Here is a 24,635-nt window from a genome sequence, read left to right as displayed (position 1 = left end):
AAACCGTCGTCTATAACGATAATACTAGACGACGATTTATGCACAAATCGGCATCTAATATAACATAAAAAAACCCTCTTCAAAACACATACCCATAAACACAGACCCACTCTCTCTCCACTTTACTCTGCTGCTGTGACCACTGTACCGTCGTCACTTTCTCTATCAGGACCCACTCTCTCTCTCTCTCTCATTCGCCTCTCTCTCTCCCTCCCTTCCTCTCTCCCTCCCTCCCTCTCTCCCCCTTGTGAACACTCCCTCTCCCTTGCGAACACTCCCCTTTCCCATCCCTTGTCCCTAAAGACATGCCGCTTTCCTCTTCTGAGCCCGCTGCCGCCTTCCTCCTCTGACACACGCCAACCACTACACCAAGACTTGCCCTTAATTACATATGTTTTAAGTTTAATATTTTTTTTTAAAAGAATCAGAATTTATTAATCAATTTGTTAAGAGGTTAACATTAGACGACAGTTTTAGATTAGTTTTTTTAGGTGATTATTAGACGATCGTTTTCGTACGCCACATAACAATTATCCAAAGCAAAAGGAAGAAAGTGACAATTGAATTGGATGACAGATGAAAAAGAATAGTGACGCTAGCGGCAGTGGTTGAGAACGACGGTTGAGAAAAGGATAAAGCTCTAAATGGGAAAGAGCTCAAATAAGTGAAGTTGCTTAAAATATTAATCTTATCATTTTAATTATTTAAGTTTCTTTATGCATAATTAAATAAGAATTGTCTCCAATCCGGCACTGAATTAGAGCGACACATGTATATTTTCTTTAAAAATATTTATATTTTCTCTAATAAATATGTATATTTTCTCTTAAAATATATATAATGTGGGGGAGAAACTTATAATTTGTCTAAACACCTATATACATGTTTTAAAAGGAAATATACATATTTTAAAAAGAAATATACATGTGCTGCTCTAATTCGATATCAAATTGAAGACTTTACCTAATTAAATAATCATTCGCTTGATAACAGTATATAAATAAATTTGGCATTCATTCCTATTAGCTGGAAAACAATAATAATGGGGTGCTATTGACCTGAAACAATTCTAAGCAGGGTAGTATTCTGTCATTTTTCATTTGATGATGCGAAGTGAAAATGCTGAAGTATATATAATGGATAAAATAAAGAAAATTCCCCATCATCAAAACTAGAGGGTACAAACTCCCCCGAACTGAACTGCTTTGTTGATCCAGTTTGATGTGCTTTATGAGTGCGTATTTGTTACCTGATATGGTAAAATAAGATCAACTAATGGAGACCCAAATGAATAACCACGACTAAATATGTCATGAAACACCAACCAATTCAAAACCTAAATCATCATAGATCAAGATTCAATGATTGATGCATTCACGAATCCAAACTTAAATATATACTATTTGCCTCAATTGTTGCAATTTTGTATTCCCATTTTCATACTCTCTCAAACGCCCATGACATGACGAATAGTCACATGAGAGTACTAAAAATTTAGGTTATTACGAGTCTTAATAGGTGACGGTTTATAAGAAAACTATCGTCTAAGTTTAAATGAAATTTGGGCGCGTGGATTGATAAAAATAGACAGTTTTTTCTTAAACCGTCGTCTATAACGATAATACTAGACGACGATTTATGCACAAATCGGCATCTAATATAACATAAAAAAACCCTCTTTAAAACACATACCCATAAACACAGACCCACTCTCTCTCCACTTTACTCTGCTGCCGTGACCACTGTACCGTCGTCACTTTCTCTATCAGGACCCACTCTCTCTCTCTCTCATTCGCCTCTCTCTGTCCCTCCCTTCCTCTCTCCCTCCCTCCCTCTCTCCCCCTCGCGAACACTCCCTCTCCCTTGCGAACACTCCCCTTTCCCATCCCTTGTCCCTAAAGACATGCAGCTTTCCTCTTCTGAGCCCGCTGCCGCCTTCCTCCTCTGACACACGCCAACCACTACACCAAGACTTGCCCTTAATTACATATGTTTTAAGTTTAATATTTTTTTTTTAAAGTTATTAATCAATTTGTTAAGAGGTTAACATTAGACGACAGTTTTAGATTAGTTTTTTTAGGTGATTATTAGAAGATCGTTTTTATCTTAGGTCAAAGAAATTGATTCAACATGTTTCAAAAATATATTCAAAAATTAGTTTAGATTAGTTTTATGTAAATATATATGTATTAGGTTAGTTTCGTAAAACTTAGTTTAGGTTAGTAAAGATTAGGTTAGTTTATATTTCAAGAACATATATTTAAAAATATAGTTTATGTTATTTTACATTACTTTTATTTAATTATATACACTAGGTTAGTTTTGCAAAAAATTAAAACAATAATAATGGGGTGCTATTGACCTGAAACAATTCTAAGCAGGGTAGTATTCTGTCATTTTTCATTTGATGATGCGAAGTGAAAATGCTGAAGTATATATAATGGATAAAATAAAGAAAATTCCCCATCATCAAAACTAGAGGGTACAAACTCCCCCGAACTGAACTGCTTTGTTGATCCAGTTTGATGTGCTTTATGAGTGCGTATTTGTTACCTGATATGGTAAAATAAGATCAACTAATGGAGACCCAAATGAATAACCACGACTAAATATGTCATGAAACACCAACCAATTCAAAACCTAAATCATCATAGATCAAGATTCAATGATTGATGCATTCACGAATCCAAACTTAAATATATACTATTTGCCTCAATTGTTGCAATTTTGTATTCCCATTTTCATACTCTCTCAAACGCCCATGACATGACGAATAGTCACATGAGAGTACTAAAAATTTAGGTTATTACGAGTCTTAATAGGTGACGGTTTATAAGAAAACTATCGTCTAAGTTTAAATGAAATTTGGGCGCGTGGATTGATAAAAATAGACAGTTTTTTCTTAAACCGTCGTCTATAACGATAATACTAGACGACGATTTATGCACAAATCGGCATCTAATATAACATAAAAAAACCCTCTTCAAAACACATACCCATAAACACAGACCCACTCTCTCTCCACTTTACTCTGCTGCCGTGACCACTGTACCGTCGTCACTTTCTCTATCAGGACCCACTCTCTCTCTCTCTCATTCGCCTCTCTCTGTCCCTCCCTTCCTCTCTCCCTCCCTCCCTCTCTCCCCCTCGCGAACACTCCCTCTCCCTTGCGAACACTCCCCTTTCCCATCCCTTGTCCCTAAAGACATGCAGCTTTCCTCTTCTGAGCCCGCTGCCGCCTTCCTCCTCTGACACACGCCAACCACTACACCAAGACTTGCCCTTAATTACATATGTTTTAAGTTTAATATTTTTTTTTTAAAGTTATTAATCAATTTGTTAAGAGGTTAACATTAGACGACAGTTTTAGATTAGTTTTTTTAGGTGATTATTAGAAGATCGTTTTTATCTTAGGTCAAAGAAATTGATTCAACATGTTTCAAAAATATATTCAAAAATTAGTTTAGATTAGTTTTATGTAAATATATATGTATTAGGTTAGTTTCGTAAAACTTAGTTTAGGTTAGTAAAGATTAGGTTAGTTTATATTTCAAGAACATATATTTAAAAATATAGTTTATGTTATTTTACATTACTTTTATTTAATTATATACACTAGGTTAGTTTTGCAAAAAATTAGATTAGGTTAGTTTTATGTTGGTTAATTTTTTATTTTTATTATTTAATTCATTTGGTTTAAATATTGATTCATGTTTTTTATTATTATCTTCAAATAACTTTACCCTTGAATGCAGATGCGAGTCCACAAGACAAAAGAGCGTCCCGATCGAGCTACTTTATTTTTATAGATACGCACAAAGAAGGACGAATCTTTTAGAAGACGTTTGGTTTATGTATTCAGAATCATGATTCAGAATTATTTTCGTTTTACGCGTATTTTTGTGAGAGAAAAACATTGTAGAGAACCATGAATCATGATTCAGAATCAGAGATGAATATAGGAAACAAACATTCTCTAGGGATCCGGAGCTTGAGAAGATTGCCAAGAGGATTGTGAGTAATACAAACTTTTTAATACCTTCAATTAATTTACCTTTTTTTACGATTTTTGATTGACAATTTTGTTATATTGAATAATGTAGAGACAATATCAAGAGGAAGAGTCCCTAGGAATATTTCAGTCTTAGGAGATGAGGGACGTGCTGACAAAATCATTGGAAAACCACGAACATTCAGGGCGTGTTCGTGGCCATTCCCAATTTGTCAAGCAATCTACCTACTTCCATTCCACTCGCAAATCTAGCAGGGATGAGGAGGTGGCTTGCCTGCAAATCAGATCAATTTGATGTAGGCGAAGCTTAAAGAATTTATGTGATCCTAAGGCCACACTCCTGCACCTTTAGGAGAGGAAATGGGAGCTCCAACGGTAGACTAAAGGCAAAGTGTGAAGGCGATTTGTATCATTCACACAACTCCACAATCGGTGGACCCGCCCCCATCGTGATAGGTCCCAGCTAACATGCAACGATAAAGAAGTGATAAAGTGATGTTTTCTCTTCGGGTGAGAAAGTACCGCAAGGTTTAGATAACAATTGATTTACCCTTTTTTTGATAACCTTCGGTTGCTTTAAATAAGCAGAGCCATGTACAAGAAACTCGAATAAAAAGGAAAGCTGGTAACTAACTTAAACACACGTAAAACGGAATATACCAACATGTAAACACAAAGCATGACTAACGGAAATAAAAGTAGCATAACTAACGGAATAAAAGTAACGTAAAACGTGCAACTGCAAGTGACCCAGTCCTGCACGTGACCCAGTCCACATGTTCCTTCCTCCACGTGCAACTATCTTTTCTCGTCCTCTTCATCCCAGGTATTTGGGATTGGCCTAAGGACCCTTGCTGACCGTCGTGGCTTATCAATACCTCCCCCATTATGTGGATCCTTGTACTCAAGGTCCACGCCTGGGAACGTTTCCAACAGCTGTTTGGTGGGTTCCCATGTCACCTCTTCTGCCGGTAGGTTTTTCCATTGGACCAAACTCTCTTCGATAATCTGGGCTCTGTGTTTTATCCAACGATGATCTAGAATAACCTGTGGTTTCAGGATGACGACCCCATCGTCGTTGAATGGTGGCAACTCCGTGCTGTGACCCACCCCATTTTCTTTGTAAGTGTTATACCGTTTTAGTAGGGAGGCGTGAAATATTGGATGAACATGCGACCTTTCTGGTAAGTGCAGCTTATATGCGACCGAACCGATTTTCTCCAAAATTTTGTAGGGCCCATAGAAACGACTGCCTAATTTCTGGTGTACTCTTTTGAAAACTGTTTGCTGGCGGTAAGGATGTAACTTCAGAAGCACTAGCTCGCCAACCTCGAAGGACACATCTCTTCACTTTTTATCTGCTAATTGTTTCATCCGATTCACTGAGCGTGCGAGGTTGGCCTTGAGTTGTTGGAGTAATTCATCTCGGTTTCTTAGTTGCTGTTCAACTTCATGCACTGGTGAGAGGCCCTTGTTGTAAGGTGGAATTGTGGGTGGCAGTCTACCATACATTGCTTGGAAGGGATCATTCCCGTGGAGATATGGTAAGTTGTATTGTACCAGTATTCTACCCAAGGTAAGTAGAAACTCCATTTGCGTGGCCACTGGTGGACAAAGCATCGGAGGTATTGTTCGACGCATCGGTTGACGACTTCCGTTTGGCCATCAGTTTGCGGATGATACGCGGAGCTTAGCTGCAGTTTAGAGCCCGATATCTTGAAGAACTCTTGCCAGAAGTTGCTCACAAAAATGGGATCGCGGTCACTAATGATTGTTCTGGGTATTCCGTGCAGCTTAAGAACTCCTTCCACAAATTTTTCTACAACACCCTTAGTCGTAAAGGGATGGTTTAAAGTAAGGAAGTGGGCTGACTTACTGAGCCTATCGACAACTACCATGATGGTATCCTTGCCCTGTGAAGTCGGTAATCCCTCGATAAAATCCATCGTGATGTCGTCCCATACTTGGCATGGAATGGGTAGCAGTTGTATGAGGCCTGCCGGTGCCAAGGTTTTGGTCTTCGTCTTCTGGCACACCATGCAACCCATGATGTATTCCTGGACCGATCTGAGCATCCTCGGCCAATAAAATTATTGCCCCAATTTTTTGTATGTGCGCAGTATGCTTGAGTGTCCACCCACCTTGGTGTCATGCATCTCATGTAGCAACTTGGCACGTAAGGCAGGGTTAGCAGGTACGATGACCTGTCCTTTGTAGCGAAGTAGGCCATTGCGCCACACATAGTGGCCGTTAGGTTGGTCGGTGGCTATTTGGCTCATGGCCTGGATATACGGATCCCCTGTTGCAGCTTGCTTGATTTCCTCCCATACATTAATCTGAGGAACAAAAAGATTGTGAAGAACCGGGCTATCTTGCTTTCGCGAAAGGGCATCGGCTGCAGAATTCTCACGTCCCGGGCGGTAAGTGATCTCGTAGTCATAGCTGAAGAGTTTGGCTACCCACTTTTGCTGCTCAGGCGTGGTGATGCGTTGCTCTAAAAAATACTTTAAGCTTATTTGATCCGTCTGAATATAGAATTTTCGGCCTAGGAGATAAGGCCGCCACAGACGTATTGCTTCCACAATTGCTAGCATCTCCTTGGCATATGTGGACCAAGATTTTTTTGTTACCCTAAGGGCCCGACTCATGAACGCCACAGGTTTGCCTTGTTGCGACAATACTGCTCCAATTCCGTCACCGGATGCATCACTCTCGATAGTGAAAGAGTCGTTGAAATTTGGCATTGCTAGTGTAGGAGTGGTCGTCATGGCATGTTTGAGAGTAATGAAAGCATACTCAGCTTCGTCATTCCACCCAAATTGGCCTTTCTTGAGGAGGTTGGTGAGAGGTCGAGCTATAATGCCATAATTTCTGACAAACTTCCGATAATAACCTGTCAAGCCTAAAAAACCACGTAAAGTCGAAATATTAGAAGGTCGTGGCCAGCCCACCATAGCTGCAACTTTGCCGCCGTCCAGCTTCACTCCTTGGTTAGTGACAATGTGCCCCAAGTATTCCAGTTCCTGTTGCCCAAAGACACACTTACTAGCCTTGACAAGGAATTGGTGCTGCCTTAATATTGCCAAGGTCTGTTTTACATGCACTAAATGCGTGTCCCAAGTAAGACTATAGACCAATATATCATCGAAGAAAACTAATATGAATTTTCTGAGATGAGCACGGAAAATAGAATTCATGATAGCTTGGAACATAGATGGTGCATTACAGAGGCCAAATGGCATAACCAAGTATTCATAATGTCCATTATGTGTTCGAAAAGCAGTTTTAGGGATATCAGTAGGATTTACTCGTACCTGATGGTACCCAGCCCTCAGATCTAGTTTGGTAAAATAAGAGGCACCGTAGAGCTCGTCCAACATGTCCTCGACGGTGGGGATCGAAAATCGGTCTTTAATGGTTGCCGCGTTGAGTGCGCGATAATCTATGCAGAAGCGCTAGTTGCCATCTTTTTTCTTCACCAACAGTACCGGTGATGAGAAAAGGGCTAGTGCTAGGTTGAACAAGACCCGAGCTAAGCATTTCTTGGACCTGTTTCTCAATCTCCTCCTTGTGATAATGTGCATATCGGTATGGTCGTACGTTAACTGGTTCGGTTCCTTCTTTTAGGGGGATTTTGTGATCAATCTCTCGGATGGGTGGTAGACTAGAAGCTTCTTGGAATAATTCTGAAAATTCCCGTATTATTGCCTGCATGTGAGGATGCTCTTTTTCGTGCGGCTCCTGAGCACCGACTGGTAGGCATAATGCGAAAATGGAATGGCCCTGGCGAGCCTCTTTTGAAAGCTCTTTGAGTGATGCGACTTTAATAACTCCACCGTCGACCCCTTGTAACTTTCTGATCTGGTTCTCCCAACAGAACTCCATGGTTAATTGCTTCCAGTTGCAAACCACAGAACCGAGCATTTCGAGCCATTGAATTCCTAGGACGAGGTCCAGCCATATAAGAGGAAGAGAATAGAGAGTTAAAGAGAAGAGAGTGCCTTGGAGGTCCACTCGCACTTCTTCGAAATGACCCTAACACTTCAATTTGTCTTCGTTAGCTACTTATACGGTGAATCTCTCGGTTGGCACCACTGGTAACCGCAGCTCATTGGCTAGCCTCTCACTAATGAAGTTGTGAGTTGACCCACTGTCTATGAGTACGATAATCTCATGGGAACCGATCCTAGCAACTAATTGCATGGTCTTGGGCGCAGACCATCCCGTCAATGCATGCAACGTAATCTCAGGTTCAAAACGCTCCTCCTGGTTTTCTTCGACAAGTTGTTCTTCGGCATCCCCATCGCAGATAACGTTGTTGCCGTCCTCACGTCCCTCCAGCATGAGTATCTGTGCCCCTTGACACTTATGTCCTGCGGTAAAACGTTCATTACAATTAAAACATAAACCTTGGAGGCGTCGTCACTGCATTTCCTCCCAACTTAGTCGCCGGACAGGTGCTACGGGTGTCACTCGGTTTGTTGGCGGAAGAGCTAGGGGAGCTCGTACTGGTGGGGCAGGTCGTGTTAACCTCCTTTGTCTCACTAGTTGATCATCTCTCATCCGTGCGAAATGGATAGCATCTTTTAATGTCTACGGTTTAAACATGCGAATCCCGTTCGAGATCTCCGTCTTCAAACCACCCATGAATGTTCCCGCAAGAGCCTTTTGCGTCCATCATCTGACCCGATTGCCTAATTGTTCAAATTCTCACTGGTATGCACGCAAGGATCCAGTCTGTCTGATCCGTGAAAGAGCCTCGTCAAAATCTTCGCAATCTGAAGTCCCAAAGCGCGCCCATAGTTCATCTTCAAAATCTGCCCATGAGAGAACACGTCCTTCCTCTTGGAAGGTCCTGCGGATCCATTGCCACCACTGGTTGGCCTCTCCTTCCAAGTGGTAGGAGGCCAAAGAAACTTTCTGGGCTTCGGGAGTATTCTGAAATTCAAAAAATTGGTTCACACGATTGAACCACTCCGTTGGGTCATCTCCGGAGAATCGAGGAAACTCCAGTTTTGCGTTTTGGAGGATACAACAAGTCGTCCTCCATTATGGCCTTCACGGTTTGGGTGACCATGGTTTGGAGGCTCCTGGTTTGCAAGGAGTACATCAGAGAGACAGTTAAAGAGTTTCTTCCAAATGTCGCAGCCTGTCCGCCATGCCGAGCTCCATCCGGTGTAGCCCATCTTGCACTTCACCAAGCCCAGCCTCCAATTGTTCAATACGCTCTTTATTGGTTCCCATAAAAGCCCAACCTGACTCTGATACAAATGATAGGTCCCAGCTAACATGCAATGATAAAGAAGCGATAAAGTGATGTTTTCTCTTCGGGTGAGAAACTACAGCAAGGTTTAGATAACAATTGATTTCTCCTTTTTTTGATAACCTTCAGTTGCTTTAAATAAGAAGAGCCATGTACAAGAAACTCGAATAAAAAGGAAAGCTGGTAACTAACTTAAACACACGTAAAACAGAATATACCAACACGTAAACACAAAGCATGACTAACGGAAATAAAAGTAGCATAACTAACAGAAATAAAAGTAACGTAAAACGTGCAACTGCAAGTGACCCAGTCCTGCAGGTGACCCAGTCCACACGTTCCTTCCTCCACGTGCAACTACCTTTTCTCGTCCTCTTCATCCTAGGTATTTGGGATTTGGCCTAAGGACCCTTGCTGACCGTCGTGGCTTATCACATCGACTCTTGATGAAGGTGTAAGTTGCCTTCTTCTATTCCTACACACGGAGAAGAACGATGCATATATCGTTGTCGAGGCGAGCCGTGAGTGGATGGATAGCTGCCTAACTGACTTTATTCATAACATTCCACTAGGGGAAGGAAATGTAAGCATCAACATTCAAACTTGTTATGTCCTAGACGCTGTGCTTCCTTTCTCCACAATTGACAGCAATATCGCGAGTTTAGCGCTCGGGGGATTTGTTGCTTGGCCTAGATCCTTAGTCGATCTTAGGTCTTTGAGTAAAATTAGTAATGTTGGTCCATCTAAAAAAGGAAATGAGATTCTTATGGATAAGGATGTTAGGCGAAAGAAAGGAAAAAGAACAAAACTGAGGGAAAAAAGTTAGAAGCTCCCACAAGGCCTGGCGAAGTAACACAACCGGTTCCAGATGAGCTGCAAAACATACCTGCAGAATTAAGGGATCTGTTTATATATGCACGGCAACACATTGGCTCCAGTGGCACCATCACGATACCAATGCCATATGACATCATGCATGTGCAAAATACGCTTCTATTCCTCACAGTTGATGACATTGAGTGGAGTTTCACCTGTCAACAACTAAGGGTGGGGAATGTTATGGCTTACATATGGTAATATAACTATACCTAAACATGTTTTAAAATGAAGTACTACTTGACGTTGTTAAAAGTATTTGACTTATTATGTCTTTTTTATGTAGTTATTAGTGGCATATGTGTAAAGACACGAGGGCTCTCGGCCGTTGGAGCTTCATAAACCCGATGATCACCTCCTGCATTCCTAGTCAGGCAGAGGTTGGGATCGAGGAACGAACAACAAGCCTCACACGTGTGCTTACGGTTATATGAAATTAATCCATGAAAATAATATATAAAGCAAAATATTTAATTTTTAGGGCATTTCAACGCAAGAAGGAATTGTCGATGTGGATACTTTGTGTTAAAGTATATGCGCGATGTAATGTTTAAAAATGTAAGGTTTAGGTGAAATGAAACATTATACTAATAAAAATTTGCTAGAAATATTACAAGAATGGGGACATTTTGTAAAAGGGCACATTTAAATCTAGACATTGAGTAATTGTTTATAAATTCATTTTGCTACTATATTATTTATTTTGTGAGTGAATTTATTTATTTTATTGTATATATAAACAATGAATTGTAGTCAAAACACGCGGGATGAAAACAGGCCCTCGTGGGAAAATAAACAAATAAATTCCAAATTTTTTTAGCTATACGTATATATAACGACGGGTTTTAGTAAAAACCGCTGTTAAAATTAAACATTAGAAGACGGTTATTATAAAAAACCGTCGTCTAATATTACCTTGAAGACACCAAAATTTGCGACATAACCATATTAGATGACGGTTTATACTATTAATCGTCATCTATTATTTCTTTTTAACGACGGGTTTTAACTGTCGTAAAAGACTGTCAATCTTTTACAACTTCGGATACTATGACGGTTATTTGTATCATTTATGGACGATTAAAAACTATCGTCATATATGATGTTTCTACTAGTGTGATCTCGCTTGAGAGTTGTGGCTTGTTCATTTGCACCCAAACTCAAAAGAAGTTTGAATTCAAGTTACAATTTTATTCAAGTTCATGTTCTTTTATAAAATTTGAGTTTGAACTTGAGTTTATAGCTAAAATCTGAGTTCAAATTCCCCCTTCAACTCAAGTTCCTAAAATCAAACTCAAGTTAATGAACAATATTTTTTCTATTCTTAAAAATACCATAACTTTTTTGTTTTAATTCCGATTGAGATGATTTTTTTTTCTATGTGTTCACAACGAAGAGACAAATAAAATTTCACCCATATACCCTATTAAAATTTTTCATCACTATTGAGTTTTTTATATATAAATTCAACTTTTTACTCACTCAAACACAAACTCAAAATGTGTACATCCAAACACAAACTTAAATTAGAGTCCTAACTCATACCATACTCAAATACACCTTAACTAAAATTAAATCTGAACTCAAATAACCCTAACTCAAAAAAAAAAAAAAAAAATGAAGAGGCCCGTATTTTCTTGAGAAAGTATGTCAATGTGCTCCCTTGAGAATTATATTTTCTGAAAGGAAAAAAATGGGATTATCATCAAAGTCTTGTAAAAACATTAGCCCTTCCTCAGTGGTGCCACTTCAAGTTCTTCTACGCCCTCATTCAATATACCCATATTCCACAGGAAACTATGTTACGCTGTTTTTGTTTTTAATTGTAGAAAATTTACCAACTAGAAAAAAAAAAGTTCAAACAAAAACAAGTCACAATTGACATTTTTTGTTTGTTTGTTTTTTTTCCTTTCGAGCGGAACTCACAAATGTGACTTCATGAAATAGAAAAGCAACATCGGAAACCAACAGATAATATATTAGGTTTAGTTAAAAGAATTTTTCTGAATTATACTCCGTGTAACACTTTACCTCCAATTTTTAAAACACAATGTCTATTCCACCTAAGCAATAAAATGTTAACAAAAACTCCCCTCCGTCATTTTTTTATTTACAAAAATTGATATTTAATTAGTTATTTTACGTGTATTTTAGTAACTCTGTGGTTTGAAATTTAATTCAAATTTAAATCTAATTTAAATTTGACCTTTTAATTAAGAAACATTCATTATTAATTGAATGTAAGTTAAAAATTTGATGAATTTTCTTTTTTTTATATGCAAGTGAATAATAAAAAACTATTTTTTAAAAAAAGAACTATGTTTGTGAGGTGGGGGATTTATTGTGCCGTTGTGAGTGAAGAATATTTATTTCTTTTTTTGTAGTATATTATGTTGGTTTCCGAAATGATTTCGGATGCGGAAGTGTGAGAGTAGCATATCGTGTATAACAAAAATTTTTATAAAACCTTTGAGATACTTTATAGATTATAATAATTCATGCACGAATAAATTAATCACATTAATTTATTTATCAAGTAACAATCTCTTATTTTATAGAGTAACAACAAAAAAACTAATGCTTCAAATGGTAAGTTGTTCTCCATTTTTGAAGAGTACAACAAAAACACTAATGCTTCAACTAGCTAAAAGACCAATGCTGCTGAATCTTCTATGAAGGAAAAATAAGGAAATGATGACGTGGATGCTATATTCAAGGTAATACCTCTTTTTTTTTTTTAAATATTTATTGGTAATGTGGATGCTCTATATTTATGTCTGCTTGTGTATTCTTATACTATCTCCTTCTCGTTATTTTTAAGAAATTGATGAGATGTCTTCTGTTGAGTATGCTACTACTTCACATAAATAAGAGCTTGACCTTTATTTGGATGAGCCAAGATTGACTAGGAACACTGAGCTTGATATCCTTTATTTTTGGAAATCAAACCAATTTCGATATCTAGCATGACTTGTGATATATTGGTTGTCTCTGTTTCGACAATTGCTTTTGAAGCTTCATTTCGTGTGTTGGTGGTAGAGTTCTTGATCCATTTCATAGCTCACTTACACTGAAGACGGTTGAAGCACTTATTTGTATCAGAGATAGGTTATACGGTGACAAAGGTGGTTTCAAACTAATTTAATTTATTTATTTTTTCTAACTTGATTTTGAACTAAACTTGGATGTATATATATTTGTTTTCGTGTAGATTTCAATGAAGAGGTGGAGGATCTCACACAAGATATCTTCAAATTTTTATTAAAAGATGAGGAACCTTTCTCATATGGATCAACTTCTGCTATACTTGATGATGTGACTCCGCCCACTGCAACAAATTATTTAATTGTTTAATGATTAATCATGTATGTGAGAGAGTTTTATGTATTTGTTTTAATTTTGAACTTAGATTATTTAATGTCACTTTAGCATGTTAAATAGGTTGAGAAACAAATCTTTAAATATAAACAGGTTGAGAAACATGTTTTATTAGCAGTTTGATAAATAGGTTAAAAAATATGTTAAAAAATAGGTTAACACGACTCATTTATCACTCATTTTATAAATGGGTTGGTAGGTAAAAAATAGGTTGACATGGCACGTTTATGACCTGTTTAATAAGCGGGTTAGTCGTGTCGTGTCAATCCGCTAATATACAAGTTGTGTTTGGGTTTGTATTTCAACACGAATAATAAACGGGCCATGTTCATGTCAGGTATAACCGTGTCAACTGAGAGGGTCAATACAACACGAACACGATACGCCAACATGAATTGTCACCCCTAATTATGTTGGCTGGGGTTGCTTTCTCACTGTTTTGTTGGAGCTTTACCTTTATCTACATCACAAATCACTTCTAGTGAGCTAACGTTGTTGTCAACGACAAATTTTCTAACAAATAAACTGTATTTTTCTTAGAAAAGAAAAAAAATATATTTCGAACTACAAAACCTAAAGTCTTATTCATAAGTAAGGCGACAATGCATCCCACTTTGTTGGTATGTAGATATGTAATCAAAATTTCAAATATTGAATGATGCTTAAAAATAATATTGACCGTTTAAATTCTTTTCAGCTTTTATAGGTGACAGCTTTTTATCAACTGTTCAAAGTGGGTTTTTTTTTTTTTTTTTTTTTTTTTTTTTTTTTTTTTTTTTTTTTTCATCATACAATGTCCCAAAGTTTTGAAATGTAATTTTATTGGCATATTGAACCTGAGCTCAACTGGACTCGTAACAACTGAAAAACGTGAATGTGAAGCATTATTTAGATAAGAATCCAATTAAAATATGGAGTTATGATAAATAAACCACAATAACTTAGTATAATTAAGTCGAAATAAATAATTAACAAATGGATACAAACAAAGGGATAATCAATAGACGTTTTTTTATCTCTGACCTTTCTTCCATTACAAGGAAGTTTACAGGAATAAGAAAATCCTGTACGCCACTCATTCATCCATGCTCTCGATAAGAAACCACAAGTTGATCGCAACGGAAAAGCATATATAGCATATTGGCGTATGTCCTAAATGATTCTAGTGGTCGCAAATAAATAAATAAAAAAAAGAGACGCACAAAGACACAACAAAATGGCGAGATTTCACCTTCACATTTTATGAGTTGCGAAATAAATTTGTGACAAAAGATTGTACTTTTTAACTTTTTCAAATTGTTAATTTATCTTCAAAATCTACAGAGCGATGAGATATCTTGCTTTGCATCTTGCTGTTGCAAGAACATCAGAAGGTGATTATAAGAGTTGCAACAAGTCAGTGACTAGCTGTCTGGTTCCATAAAAAAAACAAGCCGGTAACTGGCAGCGGAAACGGGAGAAAAACTTTAAGCAGAGACTTGAAGAGCTTATTGAGTACCCAAATCCAATTAAATCTTTCAGCATCTGTTACAATCGATGGACTGTTAGAATTAAATTCGGTCGAGATCAAGTGGAGATGAATAAATAGCTAAATGAACTAATCCTCGCCACCGTGTTTAAATGCAGCTGAAATTGTCTTTGTTCCTTGCTTATATTTTGCACACAAAAGAGCAACCTTCGGACGACTATATGCAGCCCAAACAACAGACGAGTTACAGACTGAGGCGCCTTCGTATCGTTACACACTAGCTTGTAATACTTAAAAGCATATATTATACTATTTATCCAAAGAATCATATTTCAAATAACATTAGAACACATCAGGGTGAAACCTCCCTGGAATCGAGCTGCTTTGCTGAGCCTGCTTCAGGTGCAGTGTAAGGGCATAGTTGTTAACCTGATATGGTAAACATTCAATCGATTAAGAAAGATCCAACTACGTCATAGAATGCACCAATAGAAAAATTCAAACCAATTATCATCGACAATGAAATGCTTTCAGGTTGGTGAGTTCAACCTCCAATGTCCGCAACTGGTCCTGGTACTGAGACACCAGCTGCTTCAATTGCTGCAGCTCCTGGTCCCTATCTTCATATTCTTTCTGACGTTCGTGCTGAATGGACACTGCTCGCTTCAGAATTGTATTTTCCTGAATAAGTGCTTCCACTTGCTCCTTGAGCATTATATTTTCCTATAACAATGTAATTGAAAACAAACAAAAAGAAAGCCTCCATCAAATATTCTTTTCTTTTTTTGTTCCTCCACACCCCAACATCTCTACTACTACTAAGAATTCTGCACACTGCTGATAGTAAGACTGTAACCATAGTAAACCTGGTGGATGGTTTGCGCTGCCTCTGCACTTGCACGTGCATGGATGGACTTCTCCAAAACATCAAGCACTCTTGAAGCACGAGCTTTGGCATCATCCATGTCAGAGGCACTCATCATCTCTCTAACAAATAGCTCCACCCAATCCGCACCATCCTTCGAAAGATTTTCCTCACCAAATGGAACCTCCCCATTAGTTGTCACTGAACATGGAAAAAAACAGCAATCATTTCATCACTACTCAATAGCAATGACCTTAGTTTTAGTTTTATCCGACCAGTAGGAGCATATTAGTTTTCCTTTTGTTCTTTCATTATCGTCATTAAATTGCTTAGATTATATATCTTAGACAAGGCGTTATCTGAAAATGCGAAATATCATGGAAAAAAATTCATGCAAATATTTACAATATTCAAAGCCAATAATGTTGAAATACCCCATATAATCAATGCTGATAGATTATTAATAAAGTTCTCTAAATGAACCTTGTGATTGGAGTTGAACACTTCCTTCCCCTGCTACATCCGATACGCCTGCAGCAGCTGAAGCTGAATATTGGTCAGAAGATCCTAGTCGAAGCTCATTCAAACTTCTAATAGCCAAACCCAAATCATCGCCACATTCTTCGAGTGCTCTCTCCAGAAGCTAGGATAATAATCTCCACATGTCAGAAACTAATTATACTAAAGAATACCTATATGACGCACCGAAAATAATGATAAACAAATCTTCCACCATGAATTTCAAAACCAGAAAAACAAGTATTGTTATTCAGCATACAAACCCTAATCACAAAGCTTTCTAACAATGGTGGAAGGACAGTAATACGAGTCTATTTTCGCTGATAAAAATTCCCAAATGTAAACAATAAACAAACAGATTACCTAGTTAACTTCCTAATCCTCATCAACAATAACCCATACAAAACATCACTTAGATTTTCGAAAAAGAATCTCGGAGAGGTTAGAATTCTAGCTACTTGAAGCCTAGGTTTTGTACCAACTAATCCAAATTTGTTTTTCCAATTATACAAGCAAATTTAAATTAAAAAAAAAATAACAATAGTGCTTGAATGAAAGGTCAAAACTCCAATAAACCTAGAATTTTTCCAAATAAAAAGGTAAATTCATTTCAATTTACTAACATAAACAATTGGTTAAACACACAACATAATTATCCCGCGAACAAAAACACAATCAACATCGATAAATTAAAACAAAAAAAATACAATCGAAATCAACCTGTGGGTCCATGTCCGGGAAAATCTCCCTGAGATAATCGACCGTCGAACGAGTCCCAAACGGATTATAAAAGGACGACGGCGACTTCGGAGGAGAGAACCGTGCGGGCGAAGAAGAAGGAGACGAAGAAGAAAAGCGGATTCTTTTGGAAACTTGGGGCGTCGCCGGAAGGTCTTCGAATATAGATCTCTTCCCGCACACTATGGCAGACATGATTTGCCTCCGTCCGATCGGCGGCCTTCTTCCAGTCCTCTCCTTCTCTCTACTCCCTTTTCATCTAACGCCTCCGATTCCAAGATCGACCAACGAATTTCCGCGATCGACGGTTAGAATTTCTCGAAATTGATCCAATTCAACGCTTCTATCTCTTCTTCTCTCCCTGATCTTCTCGAGAATTGTTCCGATTGATGGCGATTTTCTTGAAGAATTGATTTGAAATCAGATTAGGGTTTCCATAGGAGAGGAATTTTGGGGTTCAAATACGATCGAGAATAGAAATTTTCTTGTTCGGGTTTCTCTGGGCAGAGGCAAAGAAAGAATGATTACGAGGGAAGATAAAATAAGGAGAAGTTGCGTGAAGGACCTGTAGAAATTTGCCAACTGAGACTGATATAAGTGGTGGAGATTTTGCAATTTGTCTTTTATGCCACGTGGGTGGATCTTATTGGCTTTTGTTTGAGCTTTGTGAAACGGACGAGTTTTTCTCTTTTAGGTTTTGGTTATCTTGTTTTGACATTGTCAGCCGTCGTTAGGGGACTCGGTGCCTTGAGTGAGACATAAGCTACATTAGGTCCGTTTAGTTCGCTAATTTAAGTTTTTAATTTAAATTAAAATGTGATGTTGTGTAAGAATTTTTTACTGTATTAAAAAAGTTAGATGAGAGTATTTCTTAGAGCTTTTTACTATAACAAAACTCGAATTCTAAACTCAAATCAGCGAAAAGAACGGGACCATAGACACTTATTAAATAACATTTGGTTTAAAGGCTTTAAAACTAAAATTGTGATTTCGGTTCAAATTATTATTTATTTATTAAAAGTAAAAAATAATTTTGGTTTAAGATTTAAAAATTAGTGTATTTTGTGTTAAAAATTTAAAATTATTGTTGGACATCCCTTGCCTTTTTCTATATAAAGTTTTCTTAAAAAAATAAGAAAGGAAAAGAAAAAGAAAAAAAAAGGAAAAAAAATAATTTTATAAATGTCTTAGCATTTTTTAGGTTAAACTAATTGAGCCACAAATTATGCACGTTAGAATAATTTTACAAGTTTAATCTCATTTCAAAACACATAACATTTTTTTTTTAGGAAAATGCATAACTTCCGTATAAGTTAAGTCAATTAGTTAGAGCAATAGAAAAAAAATTTCAAAAAAATCATATAAAAAATTAAAGTCATATATGGTTTTTGACAAATATGGATATATTTAAAAATAATTATTTTAATTAAAAAAGTGAGAAAAAGAAAGTATTTTAAAGGTGGTATTGTAAAAGACATGTGACGGGTGTTAGGAGAAAAACAAAAAAGAAATCAATAAGCAAAAGAAAAGAAAAAAAAAGTTAAAAAAGAAAAAAGAGAAAAAGTTGAAAAGTTAAAAAAAAAGAATAAAAGTTATATAGAAATTTTTGACAAAAAGAAAAATAATGGCATATTTGAAAGGAATAAGGGCAAATAGAAAGACAAGCAAAATAAATTACTTTCATAAGAGTAAAGTAAAATAATATTTTAAAAACTCATGTAAAAAATTAAAATGTAAAAAAATTCATAAAACAAAATAAATAAAAAAACATATTTAAAATTTATAAAGAATAAAAATAAAAACGTAAGAAAGGGAAAAAAAAGGGAGGGAATACATCACAAATTTATGTACATAGCATGATCATGAACAAAGTAAACTATAACTCTGATACTAAATGTTAGAAAATATGGCAAAAGTTGCGCAACGTCGTTCAATCTCCTACTCGGTATCTTGATCTCCTTCCAACCACAAGAGAGCCAAAGAAAAAACGTTCTTGATGTTTGAACAGGTTTTCCTCTCATGAACCTTAACCAATAGCCCCCAAAGAGTATATCAAGTGATCTAAATGACTCTGGGGCATAATGAGCTATTTATAGAGGTAGGTTAGACTTGTTTCGCAGTTAAGTTTCCGGATCCAAAATCACGATTAAAATCACAACCAATCGGTGCCATGTAAACTGTCCGGTTAACCAGACGACGGACATTGTCTGTACTACGTAACTGGTCCGGTTAACCGGATGTAGCCCATCGGTTAATCATACCCTGTTTTCCAAGCCCATTTTGTTCCTTTATTAAAATATGAGAATAATATATATAACTCCAGCTTTAATTCAAATAAGTAGAAATTATTTGATTAAAATAATTATATATTTATATTCTCATATTAAATAAGACAAAAACATTAATTTAACTAATTTATCTTGAATAATTTACACAATTAATTCAACCGATAAATAACTCTTGAATTAGTTTAAACACTTTGGGCTCGTTCAGTTCGCTGATTCGAGTTCTTAATTCGAGTTGAGATGTGACTTTATGTGAGAGTTTTTTACTCTAGCAAAAAAGTTAGATGTGACTGTTTCTGAGAGCTTTTTACTGTTGTAAAACTCAAATTCCAAACTCGAATCGGTGAAATGAATGGGACCTTTATTAATTCAATCAATTTATCTTGAATTAATTTAAATAATTAATTCAACCGATAAATCATTCATGAGTTAATTCCATCTGATTTATAACCAATTGCGGAAATAACATAAGTTACCAATATGTAGGAAATACATCGTATCATATCAGAAAAATATACAAGCTAGCAAAGGGACCTGATAGACATGTATTGATCAAGCTCCTATAATCACGACAATACTTATTAACTCACATGTTCATCACATGATTATAAGTTTTAATGGTACTCCACTAAAAGCATATAATTGCACTCTTGATAAATCATTCATGAGTTAATTCCATCCGATTTATAACCAATTGCATTAATAACATAAGTTATCAATATGTAGGAAATACGTCGTATTGTATCAGAAAAATATACAAGCTAGCAAAGGGACCTGATGGACATGTATTGATCAAACTCCTATAATCACGACAATAATTATTAACTCACAAGTTCATCACATGATTATAAGTTCTAGTGCTACTCCACTAAAAGCCTATAACTGCACTATCGATCAATACAATATATTTACAAAACTTCAATTAGCTCTTGTCCATGACTTTATTATATTGTGTGTCATCCCCAGAGGATATCCATAATCGACTTGAGGTTAAGTTTCATTTTACCTTCTCGATTATATTTAACTTATGTTTCATTATCACTCCATTAAAAAACCACTATTCGTACCAATACAAATGGTAAACCATTAGATATCAAAAAGTAGTCTAATGGCTGAACGTTTTCCAATCCCCGGATAATGCCGTAAGAGGATATTATTAACTCTTTTAATAAGAGCTATGAATTCCCTATCTATGAATAATAAATCTACGCATATAAGAGTCATACTCCTAATGTACCGATAAGCGTACCTTTACACAATGTCAGGATGTCTCCATTTGGCACATCAAAAGGCACAAGTCAAGTATGCGGGTTTATTATTCATCTCAGGATTAAGATGATAACATATAATTAGTTAAAAGTGAATTGTTTTATTCAAACGGAATTATTAATTAAAATAATTCAACTTTGGTGTGATCCAATATAGATTCCACTACTAGGAACTATATCAATGTCTCTACCCATCGAGTCCTACCTCCAACAACCAAGCCTAGCCGTTTTAACATGAATAAAACATCCAACTTTATTCCATCGATTGCGGATCATATTAGTTAGACTATATCATCTTTAGATTTATTTCTTCCGCATATTTTTCACATTATATGAAATACATTCAACTAATATGAGATGATGGGAACCGGGAATTGCTGGTCTATAGTAGGAGGCAGAAACGTTAGCGATTAGTGGCACTGACGTGGATATGGGTGGCGGGGAATCTAGTTGACAAAGCTTTTAGCAGTCTTGTTGAGGAAGCTTATTTAGTAATAACTGAAATTAGTTTGTTAGATTTGTTAGTATGTTAGCATGGGAGCCTATATATAAGCTGGGGCTCGAGAGTTTAGGAGCTTTTGGAATTGTATAGAGTTTTGAGAGGAGAGTCGGTGATCTCTCAAAAATCACCTGTTGTGTAACTTATCCTTCATTAATTCGAGAAGTTTCCATCAAATTGGTGCCAGAGCTGTTCTATCTGGGAATGGTAGTTTCAAAAGTCAGAAAAATGGACGGAAGAGTGGAAGTTGTGGAGAAAGACGTCGGAGAACTCAAAGGAGTTGTCGGACAGCTTTCAGTGGACATGGGAGCTATGAAGGAATACATGAAGGAGCTGTTGGAAATGTGTCCATAAAGTAGGATGTAATTTGTTATTTGTGAAATGACAAATGTCAGACATTATTGTTTTGCTGATTTTATAAAATAAATAAAGTTATGTTTTGATACATATTTGTGTAACTTTTCCTTCATTAATTCGAGAAGTTTCCATCAAATTGGTGTCAGAGCTGTTCTATCTGGGAATGGTAGTTTCAAAAGTCAGAAAAATGGACGGAAGAGTGGAAGTTGTGGAGAAAGACGTCGGAGAACTCAAAGGAGTCGTCGGACAGCTTTCAGTGGACATGGGAGCTATGAAGGAATACATGAAGGAGCTTACCGATTGGATGAGGTCGGGGAACGGTGCTAATCCACCGGCAGAGTGGACTAGAGCTTATGCTTTGAACGACGTTGAAGGCGGTCGCGCGACAGGGGCAGCGTTTCACCCCAATTATGGTGCAGCACAGAGTGGCGGAGAATTAAGATTTCACCGAATGGAAATCCCTCTTTTCAGCGGTGATGATCCGCTTGGCTGGTTGTTTTGGCTTGAACGGTATTTCCAGGTCCAAGGTGTCGAGGAGGCGAAACGAGTGGCGGCGGCTGTTATCGGTCTCGAAGGGAAATGGCTGAACTGGTTCTAGTGGTTGGAATCTAGATCTGGTCACATTTCATGGCTGAGATTCAAAAAGTCCATGATACAATGGTTCAGGTCTTCACAAACTGGCAACCATTATGAAGCTTTGATTGCTTTGTGACAAGACTCATCAGTGGTTGAATTTCATGAGAAATTTAAGCTGCTCTCGTCCCCTTTGAGAGAAGCTGACGAGGAGTTTCTAATGGGAGCCTTCTCGAATGGTCTGGCTGAGGAAATTAGGGCAGAAGTCCATATGGTGAAGCCTGCCTCCCTTGTCCAACTGACGGACTTGCCCTAAAAAGTTGAGGAAAAGAATTGGGCCCTTGAACGGGCTCACATGAAGTGGGCTTTAAGACCCAACTTGAGTAGGGAGGGAGCTGGTTTTTAAGAGATTATAGTGGCCTAAGGGGGTTGGTGATGGGAGGAGGGTCTCCTGTAAGTGGTTCCAGCTGGATACCACTAAAACTGACTGAAGGAAGTAACACAACGACGATGATGACACATAGGAACTCTCTTCAATCCAACGTGTCTGTCAACAAGGAACCTGTTAATATTCCATCTCATCCTTCTAGAAGGAATGAGAATTTTAAGAAGAGGATTTCTGATGCTGAAATGTAACGAAGGTGGGAGCGAGGCTTATGCTTCTGATGTGAAGAAAAGTGGCGAGTCGGTCATGTTTGTCAAAATCCCCAGCTCCAAGTTCTTATTGCGGCGGAGGATGAGGAGGAAGAAGTTGTGGTTGACAAGGACACCAAGAAACTGATGATGTAGGAAGAAGGATCCTTGGAGCTCTCCATTAATTCCATTGTCGGGATTCCATCCATTAATACCATGAAGGTGAAAGGTACGATTTTGAATAGAAAAGTGGTGATTTTAATTGATTCAGGGGCTTATCAGAATTTCATTTCTCGGGGAATGGTTAAGGAATTAAAACTTCCAATAGATGGTACACCCAGTTTTGGTATTATGGTTGGAAATGGATACAAAGTGGCGGGGCAGGGGGTGTGCCGATAGGTGGAGGTGAATTTACAGGGGTTGCAGATAATACAAGATTTCTTTCCTATCGAACTTGGTAGTGCCAATGTGATTTTAGGAATTACTTGGCTGGGCATGTTAGGAGAAGTAATTACCAATTGGAAGAAATTAACTATGCAGTTCGATTGGCACGGTGAACGAGTCTTACTTCAAGGTGATCCTTCCTTGTCCAAAACTTTAGTGTCTCTCAAAGCAATGCTTAAAACAATTCAAGAAAAGGGACAGGGGTTTTTGGTTGAATTTGGGCAAATGTCAATGTTGGACCATTCGGATGGGATTGTAGAGGATGCTACTTTGGAGGAGTTGCTCATGGAATTTCAGTCGATTTTTGAGCCTCCAGCAAGCCTTCCTCCTTCACAATTTCATGATCATGCGATTCCACTTAAGGAGGGGGCGGATCCTCCCAATTTGCAGCCATACTATTTTCCTCATTCACAAAAGAATGATATTGAACGAATTGGGAAAGAAATGATGGCTGTAGGGATCATTAAGCATGGTGACAGTCCATTTTTAAGTCCGGTATTTTGGTCAAGAAGAAATTTGGAGAGTGATATTTTTACGTGGACTATCGCGCACTTAACAAAATTACAGTTCCTGATCGGTTTCTGATTCCCGTTATAGATGAATTGTTGGATGAGGTTGGGGGTGCGGTTTTCTTTTCCAAGTTAGACTTGAAGTCCGGCTACCATTAAATCAAAGTGCGTGAGGAGGATACACCGAAAATAACTTTTCGTACTCACGCCGGTCGTTACGAATTCTTGGTTATGCCTTTCGGCTTAACAAACGCTCTAGCAACCTTTCAATCCTTAATGAACGAGGTTTTTCGATCACACTTACGGCAGTTTGCCTTGGTTTTCTTTGATGATATCATTGTTTATAGTAAGGATTAGATTTCCCATATGCAGCACCTGAGATGTGTTTTTGCCTTGTTACAGCAACACCAGTTGGTGGCCAACAAGAAAAAGTACATTTTTGGGCAGCGTCCCGTGGAATATTTAGGCCACATCATCACAGACACTGGTGTTCAAGTTGATCTGGAAAAAATTGCCGCCATGGTTGATTGGCCCATGCTCAAGATCGTTTGGGATCTACGGGGGTTCTTAGACCTCACCGGCTATTACAGGCATTTTGTGAAGGATTATGGGAAGGTGGCTGAGCATTTAACACGCCTCCTTAAAAAAGATGCTTTTTTGTGGACTTCTGAAGCGCAGGGCACTTTCGAGGAATTAAAATATCGGATGGTCATTATTCTGGTGCTTGCCTTTTTGGACTTCACGAAAACTTTTATCATCGAGACTGATGCTTTGGGACGCAGGTTGGGGGCCATTTTGATGCAGGACAATAAGCCAATTACTTTTATCAGCCAATCACTTTCTGATCGCGATCATTCCAAATCTGTGTATGAACCCGAGCTAATGGTGGTTGTTTTGGCCACAAAAAAATGGCGTCATTATCTTTTGGGAAGACACTTTATTATGCGA

At 37.5% G+C, this 24,635-nt stretch overlaps 1 protein-coding gene across 1 annotated transcript; it reads right to left on the bottom strand.

Moving 5' to 3' along the window:
• Positions 1-15,004: 15,004 nt before the first annotated feature.
• On the bottom strand, positions 15,005-17,665 carry LOC21384928. The gene is made up of 5 exons (XM_010089618.2): positions 17,102-17,665; positions 16,346-16,505; positions 15,864-16,063; positions 15,547-15,720; positions 15,005-15,426 (listed from the first exon to the last, which is right to left on the bottom strand). Exons 1-5 carry the CDS (start codon positions 17,312-17,314, stop codon positions 15,340-15,342), a joined length of 834 nt encoding a protein of 277 aa, XP_010087920.1. The 5' UTR covers positions 17,315-17,665; the 3' UTR covers positions 15,005-15,339.
• Between the last annotated feature and the right edge of the window lie 6,970 nt (positions 17,666-24,635).

This window comes from Morus notabilis, unplaced genomic scaffold (genome assembly GCF_000414095.1).
Source record: "Morus notabilis unplaced genomic scaffold, ASM41409v2 Scaffold441, whole genome shotgun sequence".
Classification (NCBI taxonomy): Eukaryota; Viridiplantae; Streptophyta; class Magnoliopsida; order Rosales; family Moraceae; genus Morus; species Morus notabilis.
The sequence above is the reverse complement of the archived record's forward strand: the minus strand, read 5'-3'. Positions and strand labels throughout refer to the sequence as shown.